Source organism: Strongylocentrotus purpuratus, unplaced genomic scaffold (assembly GCF_000002235.5).
Source record: "Strongylocentrotus purpuratus isolate Spur 01 unplaced genomic scaffold, Spur_5.0 spur5_scaffold_12, whole genome shotgun sequence".
Taxonomy (NCBI): domain Eukaryota; kingdom Metazoa; phylum Echinodermata; class Echinoidea; order Camarodonta; family Strongylocentrotidae; genus Strongylocentrotus; species Strongylocentrotus purpuratus.
In genome coordinates this window covers 26625709-26638428 of record NW_022145597.1, presented here as the reverse complement: position 1 = coordinate 26638428, position 12720 = coordinate 26625709, and the positions used below count along the sequence as shown (strand labels likewise).

Here is a 12720-nt window from a genome sequence, read left to right as displayed (position 1 = left end):
AGGTTGATACTAAAAGCAAGGTACATCTATATGCCTTCTCCCAGGTACTCTATTCCCTTCTAAACTACTGATCACCGTGTATATGGATTTATGCCTATCATAATATTAACAGAGAGGATAACAAGATTTGTATTCCTAGTCTCACTTGTCCTTGATAAATCTCCTCTTTGGAAAGAGAGGCACCGATGGTACATCGCTCGGTTCCGTATTAGCCACACCTTATTAACTAATTTAAAATTGACTAAATAATAATAAAAATACAATCTAACAGACAGTTTTCATAAAAGGAGAGATATACCAAAATCCATAAATGCATCTACGCCTTTTAACTTATTAAAAATAATAAGAGAGACAAAATAACTGATTAATCTTGCTTGGTAACATTTTTATCACGTCGATTTTTCTCACCTTTGCCCAGCACGTTGCACGTTGCATCACGCGATCCTCGGGAAAGCTCCATCTGTTGCTCTCAAAAGACTTAAATACAGCTCATCATGCCTAGCCCATCACCAGATCTGATCAGTGCTCTTCTAGATCATCACTCTGCAGACCAACCGAAGCTTTCTTCCAGATCATCACTCGTCCGACGCCAAGAATCTGGTAAGTTGTTCATATACACGGGGCAAAATATGTTTTCTGACCCTTCAAAGGAAGAGTCGGAATGTTCAGCACATCTAAACTAGGGCTGGATATCTTTAGAAATCTTCAGATAATTCCCGTCTTTGTTCCAATCAGTTCAGAACCATTTCTCAAGCGGACATTCATTATTTCTTGTGTCTTTTTTTTCTTCCAGTCATGATGCGTTTTTTCATTTCCCTTCTCTTGGTGGCTGTTGCCACTGCCGAACTGGCCCCTCTGTTGGAGAACTCTGAGCCCATTCCAGGAAAGTACATCATCAAGCTGAATGTAAGTATTAAGTTATTTTAATGTCACCATCATATCCTGAAACCGAGACCAGAAGAAACTGTCATTGTTTTTTCATTTGTTTTTCTTCTTCAATCTGTGCATGTATGCAAATTATACAGAATAAAATTAGTCTCATGCAAATCGTTTATTAGTGTCACAGATAGGTCGTTACTGTTACATTATAAGGACAGAATGAAAAGATGCGTAAATCATTGAAATTATAATCAGTATACGATACCGAAAATGATTCTTCTCCAGCCTGTGTTACCAACCTGGAAAACGTTGTTGCGTCCTGCGGAACGCAATTACCCACTGCTTTTTCAGAATATGTGCGTGAGATTTGGTTTTTGGTGAACCTGGGACACAAACACGCAATTTAGCGTTACCTTTGCCTATATATATATTGCTTTAAAAAAATGAATCTGCCACAATTTTTAGAAATATGTGAAAGAAAAAGATGATAAGTTACTCGCTTGTATTATATTTTAAACAAACCTTTTTTTCACTTATAAAATGTACTCATAAAAATAAAGGTTCAACGTTAAATATGTTAATCTTTAGCAAGTGTCTCATTTGAATGAAATATTGCTTCAGACCATGATTCACGTCATTAAGCAAAAATATAGTGACCTGCCAGTGTCACAAATAAAAAATGACATTATGCTAATCTGACCGTAATTAAATGCCTAAATCCCCTGAGCTTCCGGGGCTCCGCCTCCTGGACCCCACGCCAATTTACGCTCCGATAGCTTTGATCTCTGTGCTCTACCTGATCGTAAATACTTTAGCCCCCCAATTTTGAAAAACGTTCCACGGGGCCTGAGGTAAGGAGACTTTTATTTCTACGTCACTGCTCATCTAGTGTTACATGACGATAATAAGTCAACTGTTCCAAGTCTCTCAGAACTGAGACACTAATTCTTCTTACGTTATTTGAACGAAAACCACGTGTTTTTTTTTACATGAATTAATAAATTCTACACCCAACAATTAGAATGGAATGTTTTTTTTTGCAAGTAACAACGTTCTTTTTTTCGTTCGATATTCTTAACCTATATCAAGAAATTGGATTCATAATAGCAATGTTTTGATCTGGAAAGTTACCACCTTAATTGCTCCAACGTACTGTGCAATTAAACATACCAAGCCAAAAAAAAGAAAAGGCCTGTGTCCTTTTTTATTCCAGAAGGCGAGTTGGCTCAGTCGGTAAACCAACTGCCAGTCGAACCAAAGGTCATAGGTTTGGATCCAAACCAAGTAGATGATTGAAGCCTGCGTTCCCATGTTCCATAGACGCCGGCTAGATTACAGTGGAACAATCCCAGTCCCTCAAATAGGACATAAATGGAGGCCCCGTGTAGAGGAGACTCAATACCATTGCACACTTAAAGTCAAATGCTTACTTCATAACATTTCCCTTTTAAATACATATTTTTCGCTGTGCCTTTCAAGACAGCAATTCAAGGAAAGCACTGACCTTGAAACGAAATTAAGTGAAATAGGAATGGGTAACACTTTTTTTTACATTGACTTAACAACATGTTATCAACTACTAATATAGGAAGAATTCGACGTTGATGAAATGGCCGCTACCGTTCGTCTCTCCGGCGGAAAAGTTGGTTCCATTATCAAAGACGCTCTGTATGGATTGACTGCAGAGCTCGAAGATGATATCCTGGATATCGTAAGTAATTATCTTAGGTCACCTTCCTACTTTTAGGTTCACTTTATCTTCTCCCATGGGCTTCTGCAGCGAGGAGAGAGGGGTTTAATTGAAACTCTTCTTTATCTGGAGTGAGAAGAGAACGCGTCATTGAACATCCTTCTTTTAAGTGTTAAGATTCGAGCATGAATGCTTTTTCCAATAACATTTTAAGTTTAGGGTCACTTTTTGTTCTCAATGTACTTCATGCAAACAGACACATATTTTTTTTTATCACAAGAATAATAGCAGGACCGAGCTTCTCGGAGATTCACTCCCACCAATTTTCTGTGGCTAGCGCATGCCCGATGGATATGTTTTTTCTGTCTCTCAAATACTCAATACAAAAATGTTGTTGGCTGCTGCCTTGGAAATCACACGTTTTTTATTCTGTTTTAGAGGGGCCTTATTGTAACTTTGCCTTTGGGCTGGAGGTATTTCATTAGACAGGATGGCCCTAAAACGGACTAGCATACTTCCAATAACAGAGGGCAGATTTCACCGGTACCGCTCGATTGCAAACGTTGCAGAAGAGAAATGATACCAAACTGTTCAAATCTTCTTTTTTTTTGTTCTAGACATATTTTTGTGAAACAATGTTAAAAGACATCCACTGGGAGTACCCCTTGTAGAAAAAAACGTTTCACTGTGTATTTTTAGAAATGGTAGTATACCAGAGTTTTGAGCAAGCTGTTATAAACATCAAATTGAACACAAACATAACGTTTCACACATATTTTTCATTTGATTGGCGTTCATAATGACTTCTTAAAGACAGACATGAACTAATACGAATTGTTTAGAAAGCAGTTTGATTGGTAGGAACTCCTACCATGCGTCATAAAACGTTCCCTATTAATTGAAAACCCCTATAAACCAAATTTGTCAATCTTGCTAACAATTTTCATGTGAAAAGATTCTCCTTCCGCTGGTTCTTGTGAATTTTACCTCACATTATTCAAATATGCTTGTCCGTTTTAATTTTGAAATAAATGCAATGTTGATTGAGGCCGACAGCAGCCATTTTCAACGGAATAGATAGCGATAATATCAAATAAACGTATGATATGTATCCTTCACGCAGGTCCGCCGACTTCCCGCCGTTGAGTATGTTGAACAAGATGGTGTCTACCGTGCTCAAGTCACATGGGGCCTGGATCGTATCGACCAAAGAAGTCTCCCACTTAACAACAAATATTCATCACATAACGGTAAGAGACAGCACAATCCTTTACAGCATCAGTAACATAAAGAGTCATTAGGGGAAATATTTCAGACATAAACATTGTGCAAAACGTTAGAGGTATCATTTAACAAACGATTTCAAAAGATACTGACAGTCTCGACAGTTTGAATGGCATCGCTAGTTGTTTGTATTATGCGTTCGTTTGTTTGTGCGCGCGCGTGTGTGCGTGTGTGTGTGCGTGTTTGTGTGTGTGTGCGTGTGTGTGTATGGAATAGTAAAATACAGGAAGAGCGTATAGTTTTCGTGGCAATCAGATTATCTTGATAAAGAACTTTGGGTTTATTATTATTAGTATAATTGTTATTATTATTATGGATGGTGATGATGATGATGCTGATGATGGTTATTGTTCATATCTTTCACAGGAGCGGGGAGTGGGAAAACTGTTTATGTACTCGACACCGGCGTTAGGGCGACCCACAATGACTTCGGTAGTCGTGCGCAGCAAGTGGCAAACTATGCTGGCGGGAATAACGTGAGTAACATGTGTATATATTTTCGATTTCTTTCCTTTGGTGTAGATTATTAAACGTTTTAGGTAGAACAAAAAAACAAAAACAAATTGTGTGTGCAGTATGTTGGTACCATCGTATTTTTTTTTCTATTAACATAGGGATTCTGCAAGCGAAACATGTTTTTGTTTTTTTAATCTCTAATGCTAGATTAAAAACTGACGTTAAACTTATCTATATGCAATACGTTACATAATGAAGTTTGGCTGTGAGGGAATGGGTTATAGCCTTACTAATGTTACATACTTACAATTGCCTTTGAAATTGGGATATGAAACAAATAGACCTAAAAATAATTGAATTGCTTTGCACTACAGGAAGATTGCAACGGGCATGGAACCCACTGCGCTGGAACGGTCGGCTCCAGTACCTACGGTGTGGCCAAATCAGTCCAAATCAGGGGAGTCAAGGTTTTGAACTGTGCGGGTTCTGGAAGTACCAGTGGCATTGTCAATGGTAAAACACACGTCTATATTGCCAGCTAAATGTGATTTAACATTAAGTAACGATATCTCGATTCTGGAACCTCTAATAGTACTTCGAAAAAATAAGATTTATGTTTGTACTACCGAGATTTATTTATTGAAGTAATTCTGACATTCTTATAGGGTAACATATTTTCACCAAAACTGGGGGTCTTCCACGAGGCCCTGTTTGGTTACAACAAAATCCCATAACAATCGTGAATATATATCCATAACAGTAACAGAACGAAACAAAGAAGAAAATAAGTATCTACTTGTATTTGTGGAGTCTTTACAACAAAATACTGTTGCATATATGTAATATCGTTACGTATGCCATGTACAGATAACCGTAAAAGGACATGTACTCCCTGGAAAATCAGCCGGTAAATTACCCGGTAAATTACCCCCCCCCCCGGAAAACTACCACCAGAGGACATTTTCCCCCATGGACTATTACCCCCCCCCCTCTCCTGAAAAATACCCCCCCCCCGAGAATTAGCCCCCGAGGACAATTACCCCGAGGAATTGTTAACACTGTGACGCAAGCTTTTCTCCAAATTGTTATTTACAGAAATTTCATCAACTTTGATTTTCTTAGTTATTTATAAAATTCATTCAGTCTTGTGCTGTGCAATGTCAAAAGAAAATCAATATCTGCTCTTTGCATTTGTTTTCAGCCGGGGTGCCGCAAAAGAAAGTTAGTTACATAACAACATCTTTTGGAAAACGTTGATTTTGTGAAAAATGAATATCAGAAACGGTTGGAGTTTGTAATGTCATGAGAAAATAAAAATTTAAAGTATCTTTCTTCATCGCTCGCTGAAAACATTTTGACGGCAAGGCGCCCTTATATATTTATCATATCTTTTATGTCGAAATAACACTGTTACCACACTCATTACATTTAGAAACATGATAAATAAGGGCAGCCAGAGAACCGAATATCCTCATATTCGTGTATCTAGGTCATGATTGAATATATCATTTTGTATTCATGGATATTCAGCTGTGAGGTGCTGACACACAGAACTTTAAATCGTTTCTTGTTCCAATTTGTAACCATTTTGAAAATGTCTTCTCCTTATTTATTCTTGTTCGTTCGCTAAACTAAGGGGCATATTTTTCCTTCGGGGGTGGGGGGGGGGGGGGGTAAGTGTTGTCCTCGGGGGTAATTGTCCTCTGGGGTAGTTGTCCTCGGGGGTTATTTTCCGGGGGGGGGGGGGTAATTGTCCTAGGACCATGAAGCAAAATCCATCAAATATGATGAAGGATATATTGTATGAACAGTTGTGTATAAACGCGTCAAGAAATCAAAGGTGTGATTCACACAACAGAAATGAGGCGACATATAATGAGAAATAAAAGTTAGAGTTCAATCATGAGACAGAATCAAGTCCTCTCAGCATTCTGTTATTGGGAACGTACATTACAAGATCATTTGACCATATCTTTAAAGGTTTTCACAGAACTTGCCAGTTTCGATGATCTTTCCCATTGATTCCAAACAGTTATTGAAGACACGAGGAGGGGGCTATGTTTGAAACATTCTGAGATGCTGATGATAGTGAGAAATATATCATCTCCTTTACTCAATCTCCCTTAAAAGTCGGAAGGACAGACATTTTCATGATTACTCCTGATGATCACAATTTGTTTCATCCCGCCTTTAGACTCATCGGTAAAGTTTGAAAAATAGCGATTGGGCAGGGGAGGGGTGTATCTGCCAAGTTTACAACAAACATGTCAAAACAATTATATTAAGTTTGATTGACGCCCGTTTTTCTTTTTTTCTTCAAATATTGGGTCTAATTCCTTTTCACAGGGATAAATTATGTAATAAATGCTGCAAGGTGGAATTCGAATCTCGTTGCCTCGATGTCTATTGGAGGAGGCACCTCAACTTCCCTGGACAACGCCGTCAAGAACTTGGTCAATGCAGGAGTTCCAACTGCCGTGTCCGCTGGTAATGACAATACGAATGCTTGCAATCAGTCTCCAGCTCGTGAATCCACCGTAAGTTTAACCATTGTATGAAGGTTAATTTAATACTGGCCCATACGGATCAGGATAACTTTTTCATATTATACGTTTTGATATATTTAAAAGATAACTTATTATTGTGATTAAAAAAAAGGTCTGTTGTGTTCTCTTTACACGTCACTTCAAAGAATCTTATGTACTACATATGGTAATTAATCTTTTCCAATTGCCTTCAGCCAGTTCCGTTTCAAGCGTAGGCCTACGGACAAAACTCAAAATAAAATATTGAATATGGTTGGTATAGCAGTTTCAGTTGTGTTGTCAAAAAGGAAGAAAAAACAGAATATTACCATATGGCATGGTTTGGACACCTTCACAATATAGCAAGTTTCTTTTTAGAGAAAACCCTTATGACAACATACATCTAACTTATTAACATCATCATATAAACTCTTATAATCATTATTATCATGATTAGTAGTAGAATCATCATCATCATCAATATTTCTACAAACTACTTTTCAGCTTAGTATTCGAGTAATCTTTTACTTCTATTTTGTATAACTATAAACGTTTTGTTTCTAAAGTGTGAATTGATTTGTAATGATTCTGTAATTTGTACTTTGATAACTTTTCCTTTTTAATCAATGATCCGATTTACTGACCATTTTTACATCGTGAATATTTAATAATAATAATAATAATAATAATACATAAGATTTATAAGGCGCCAAATCCACTTGACAGTCAAATGCTTATTCCTCGGACTTCTACTTTTTATTTTCTAATAGAGTAAATCAAATTGAATGGAATTTAATTGAAGTTTTACATGTATTTTTGTTATTGTTATTGTTATTATCATTTTCATTATCACTATCATTATGTATATCATTATTCATATTAATATTACTTTGATGAGTATTGGCATTGCCATCATCGTCATCTTTCTCATCAATTGTCAAGCTTAAACGAAGAAAACACTGTAACATTGCAGGCAATCACTGTTGCAGCTACCGACAATAGCGATAAGCGTTCCTCCTTCTCCAACTACGGAAGCTGCGTAGACCTCTTTGCTCCTGGTACTTCCATCACCTCCACTTGGTATACTAGTAACAGTGCTACCAAAACAATCAGCGGGACCTCCATGGCCTGCCCTCATGTTGCTGGTATGCATGGATTTTTAAATTGTTTCTTGTTTTATATCTTCACCAAATTAATAGGACCACGCTATATAATGAGGAAATTTCACATGTACATCTGTAGGTAATTGTTGGTTTTTATCAAGTTTTATTTTTTATTTTTTGAACCGCTCTTGTATGTCCATGTATCCTATGTTCTGATTCGATCCCTGCACTTGTCCAGCCAATCTCTGGCTATAAATTCCGTCTAAACTATGAGTTTATATTTTTGAATGTCATTGATCGAGCTCGGGGTAGGAACTCGTGGACATGATCCATTTTCAATGTTTTGTTGCTTACGAAGCGGAGACCTATGTCCTCATGACTAAAATGGTTTTCGTTACGTTTTATTGACTGTCATATTTAATAGGTGCCATTGCTTGCTACGGATCCAGTTCAAAAATGCTTGCAAACACCTCCAACTACAAGATTTCTAACACAGGAAGTGGAAGTCCCAACAAGCTCCTCTACGTCTAGGTGGGTACAATTCCTATTTCTCTTTTCTCTCTCATTCTTGGCATGTTTATAAAAATATAAAGTTTGCGTGTACATGCATGCCGTTCCGATCAGCCTAGACATCTATTTTGTGGGTGTGTAGACTTCATGGATTACGCCATTAGAATAAAACTAATGGTAATGGTAATAATTATCATCGTAATGATAATCATAAAAAAGTGATATTATTAATAATAATAACAATTGTATTAAAATTGTACTATTAAGAAGGTTGTTCTTCTACTACTGCTGCTACTACTACTAATTTTGATAATTAACATAACAATAATGATGGCAATAATACAAATTATAATAATGATAATAATAGCAGTAATCATATAAGTGATAATATGCATGTGTATTTATAAAGCACCATTTCAATCATGGTAAAATTAATGCTTCAGAATTTAAAACTGAAATATAATAACGACGTTGTTTAGTCTTATGCAAATCATATCGAAATTAGATATGAGCAAGCGAGATGTTAGGATATAGATATAATATGAAAATATAATAATAATAATAATAGCTAGTTCTTATATAGCGCTTTTCAGAACCGAAGGTCCTCTCAAAGCGCTTTACAGATATATATATATTATTACCCCGGTCATGGGATTCAGGCTTACCTGCACACAATGTATGCACATTCTCCACTCCCTGGGGAGGATACCAGCCAGGCGTCATTTTTACAAGCGCACACTTGCTAATCGAAGCACATTAGCTTTCGCATCCATAACCTAAATACCGTACGGAAATATCCATGAATAACATAATTATCATATACATATATAAATATATTCTCACATTAAACACATTATGAAAATTCTTTGATTAGTGAAACGCAGTTTGAAAAGGGTTGTTTTAAGCAAGAGTGCAAAAAATCATAAAAATAACATTATATTTTCGAAAACACCAGTGTTGGGGCTCATGGTATCTTTATCGATATGTTTTGCGAATTAGTAATATTCTACTTAGTTGTAGATGCTTTTTAGTATTTGTAAATTTTCTGCTCTGGTGTTTGATTTTCAGATGGTGACGCTGGCCGGGCCTTTAGAGCAGAGATAAGGAGATGGGAACAGAAAAAACAAAATTGCGTTTGATTCATTTTTCAAATCATCATCTTCTTTTTATTATTCTTGAAGTGCGTTAGTTGGATACTCAATTACGTTTCACAACTTCACATTTTCTTTCGCTTTGCAAATGATAACCTTCAAAACAATGTAACATGCAATTTATTTGTATTAGAAAGTAAAACATGTACGTGGTGTATTAATGGTATTTTAAAGTCATAAAACACATTATAAAAGTGCCATTAAAATATCGAATTCTTTACTGAATAAAATTTCAATTGAACCCTATTTAACTTGTACAGCTTTCCTTTCTAAAACATATGTAGTCTTCCATTGAGTGTCAAAACAACATATAAGGTATTTGGGCTGTTTCAACTAACATTTTTAGCTGAACAAAGATTTTGTTTCTTGGTAGCTTGCTTCGATGGCTCTCAAGAACTCGAAACAGTAAAGCCAATAGACAGCTTTAAAGGCGCCAACCCCCTAGTAAAATTTTCCTGCCATTATGCTACATAAACTTGACCCTAACCTTACGGTACTCGTTAAACCAAACAGATTAAGTATTTGCAAACTGATCAACATAATGGTCCGTATTCTCAGAATTAATATAAACCTGTCCCTAGGTATAAAATAAACGAATAACTTAACCTTACTATCAATCTTAAATTTGAAGTTTAAATAAGTTAAAGATTTATTAGACAGATAGCCAGAGAGTTGAAGAGATAGATAATGGCTAAGTTTTAAATGAAGAGAGTGAGACGAAGAAATGGAAAACGATTAAGGAAGAAAGAGATGGATGGCAATACCATGGTTGGAGCAATTAAAGAAAGGAAATAAAGAAAGATAAAGTAATAGATACATAAGAAGGGAGAGAGAGGGTGAAAAAAGAGAGGGAGAGAGAGAGAGAGAGAGCGAGAGAGAATGTGGGGGAGTGAGGAAAGGTGGAGTGGGGATGAGAGTTTGGGAGAGACAGCGAGTTGGTGAAATACAGATTTTGACTCAATATCAATGGTATATTATGTGTGTGTGTGTGTGTGTGTGTGTGCGCGCGTGTGCGTGTGTGTGAGCGTGTGCAGAAACACTATTTATACTAAATAGATATGGTTATCCTCAGGCTGGATAAATGTGTTTAACAAAATTCAAAATTCAAATTCAAATGCAAATCTAAACTTATACAGTTTTGACACCCTAATTCGTACCAAACTCTTCATTGCATATTATTGATATTGCACCACCACAAATCACATTGAATTTGTCCGTTTACCATGCTGTGCGTGTGTTTATGACTGCCAGTCATGTTTTGATAATCCTTGATTGAATTGAATTGAATTTGATACATTTTTCCAATTCAATACATGAAATTATATACAAAAGGTAAGAAATCAAGGTAAGAAATAAATGTTTAATGTATAATTAATATTAATTAGATAAACATGCTGCAGGACGACTAGATCTTAAACATTATGCTTGATATATTTGCAGCCCTAAAATTATTAACTTATTCATTAATTTAAAAGGAAATGTTAATTATGTAGTAAAACTGGTATATACGATAACGATTTGTAACCGTCAAAATTGTAACAAAATTGGCTTATTCTAGCAGATGCACGACACTAGATGCACGACACGCACAAATATTTTATCCTTTTTTGACATTTCTGTCTATTTTTTCATTATTCGTCATATTTCATATGAGGGAATTTGCAAAGCAATCCATTCAGGGGACATTTCAATTCTAATATTCTTCCAAACCGACAAGAAAATAAGCTTAAAGAATTATATAAAAACTCACAATTTATACTGCACCTAGGAGAACTCAACATTATCTTCAAAGATGTCTGGCCCATGTGCAATAACAACGACCTCTGACCTCAACTTTAACCATCAAACAAGGCCACCTGTCTATTCTCAAGATGCCTCTGATATGATATTTAATTATTTTCGAAATAACTTGATATGTTACACAGAGAGAGCCCCTGGTGTATTTGTTCAAGGAAAACTAGGTACACGAATCAATATCTTCGCGTGATTGTATTTTGAAAAGAACTATCTAAAGGACATTGGGAAAGGTTGATTTCCTAGTACATTGTAACATTGTCTCAGACTAATTCGTATTACTTGTACCTGTCTATATCCCCTTTGTTTTACATGTATAATAAAAGATCATTATAATTGGTAAATACTTCCATTCGTCCTCTCTTTCATGCAAATTTTATTTTCACCTTGTCTCACAGCTGTAAGCAGATCATACTGTATGTTTGTATAACTCCATAGTTTAGCCCTTTTGACCATGAACAGACGAAACTATGATTATGCGGAAGCACTTCTCTTCAACGACTTCTTTAAACACCTTTATCAGTATGCCTTACAAAATGGAAGTGTACGATCAAGGTATTTTGTACATAATATTATAGAAAGAACATTTGGCGCTTTTTTTCTTTTTATAGTGGCAAAGAAAATTCATTAAAATCAGTGAAATAAAATAATTATCTAATATGTAATAATATGTAATAGGCAATACCTATACACAGATACAGACAAACACGCTCTTACAACGACCCATCTTTACATACGTGTACACACACACACACACACACACACACACATTTATATATATTTATATATGACAAATATTTTTTTTAAGAGGATTATACTGCAATTGATAAACAGTTTCTTTTTTTCTTTTTTGGTATAACCTCCTTGAAGAAGGAACCTGCTTACGTTCATAAAATTGTTCCGAAAATTAAACATTGAACTTTTTTTGGTATTTATCTGCTTCATTTAACGCCAATGATAAGTGGATATTAACCGCTATCATCATGCAATATGTACTACGATAGAAGGGAATTACTATTATCATGCGGATGACCATTATCATCATTATTGTTACTTTTATCATTATTGTTGTTGTTATTATAACTACTATTATTATCATCATCATCATCATCATAATCTTTGTTATTTATTTGGTGCTCCTGTTTTAGGTACGGGGACGACTTGGACTTTTGCGCTACCCCCAACCCCGCCCACAATAAGATGTAGTACCTCTTCATACAATTATTAAACTCCTAACAAAATTATTGACAGAGACAAGAGACAAAAGCAATAAAAGATATTGCTTACGTTGCATTGCAAGTCAGTGCCTCACCTTTGCACCCCATGTA

The 12720-nt window shown here is 35.8% G+C and overlaps 1 protein-coding gene across 1 annotated transcript; it reads left to right on the top strand.

Moving 5' to 3' along the window:
• Window positions 1-479: 479 nt before the first annotated feature.
• Window positions 480-9844, top strand: LOC579612 (aqualysin-1). Its single transcript, XM_779717.5, has 10 exons — window positions 480-600; window positions 794-906; window positions 2468-2590; window positions 3693-3819; window positions 4220-4329; window positions 4684-4822; window positions 6656-6846; window positions 7808-7979; window positions 8362-8468; window positions 9516-9844. The coding sequence occupies exons 1-9, from the start codon at window positions 495-497 to the stop codon at window positions 8466-8468; spliced, it is 1188 nt and encodes a 395-aa protein (XP_784810.3). The 5' UTR covers window positions 480-494; the 3' UTR covers window positions 9516-9844.
• Window positions 9845-12720: the final 2876 nt, after the last annotated feature.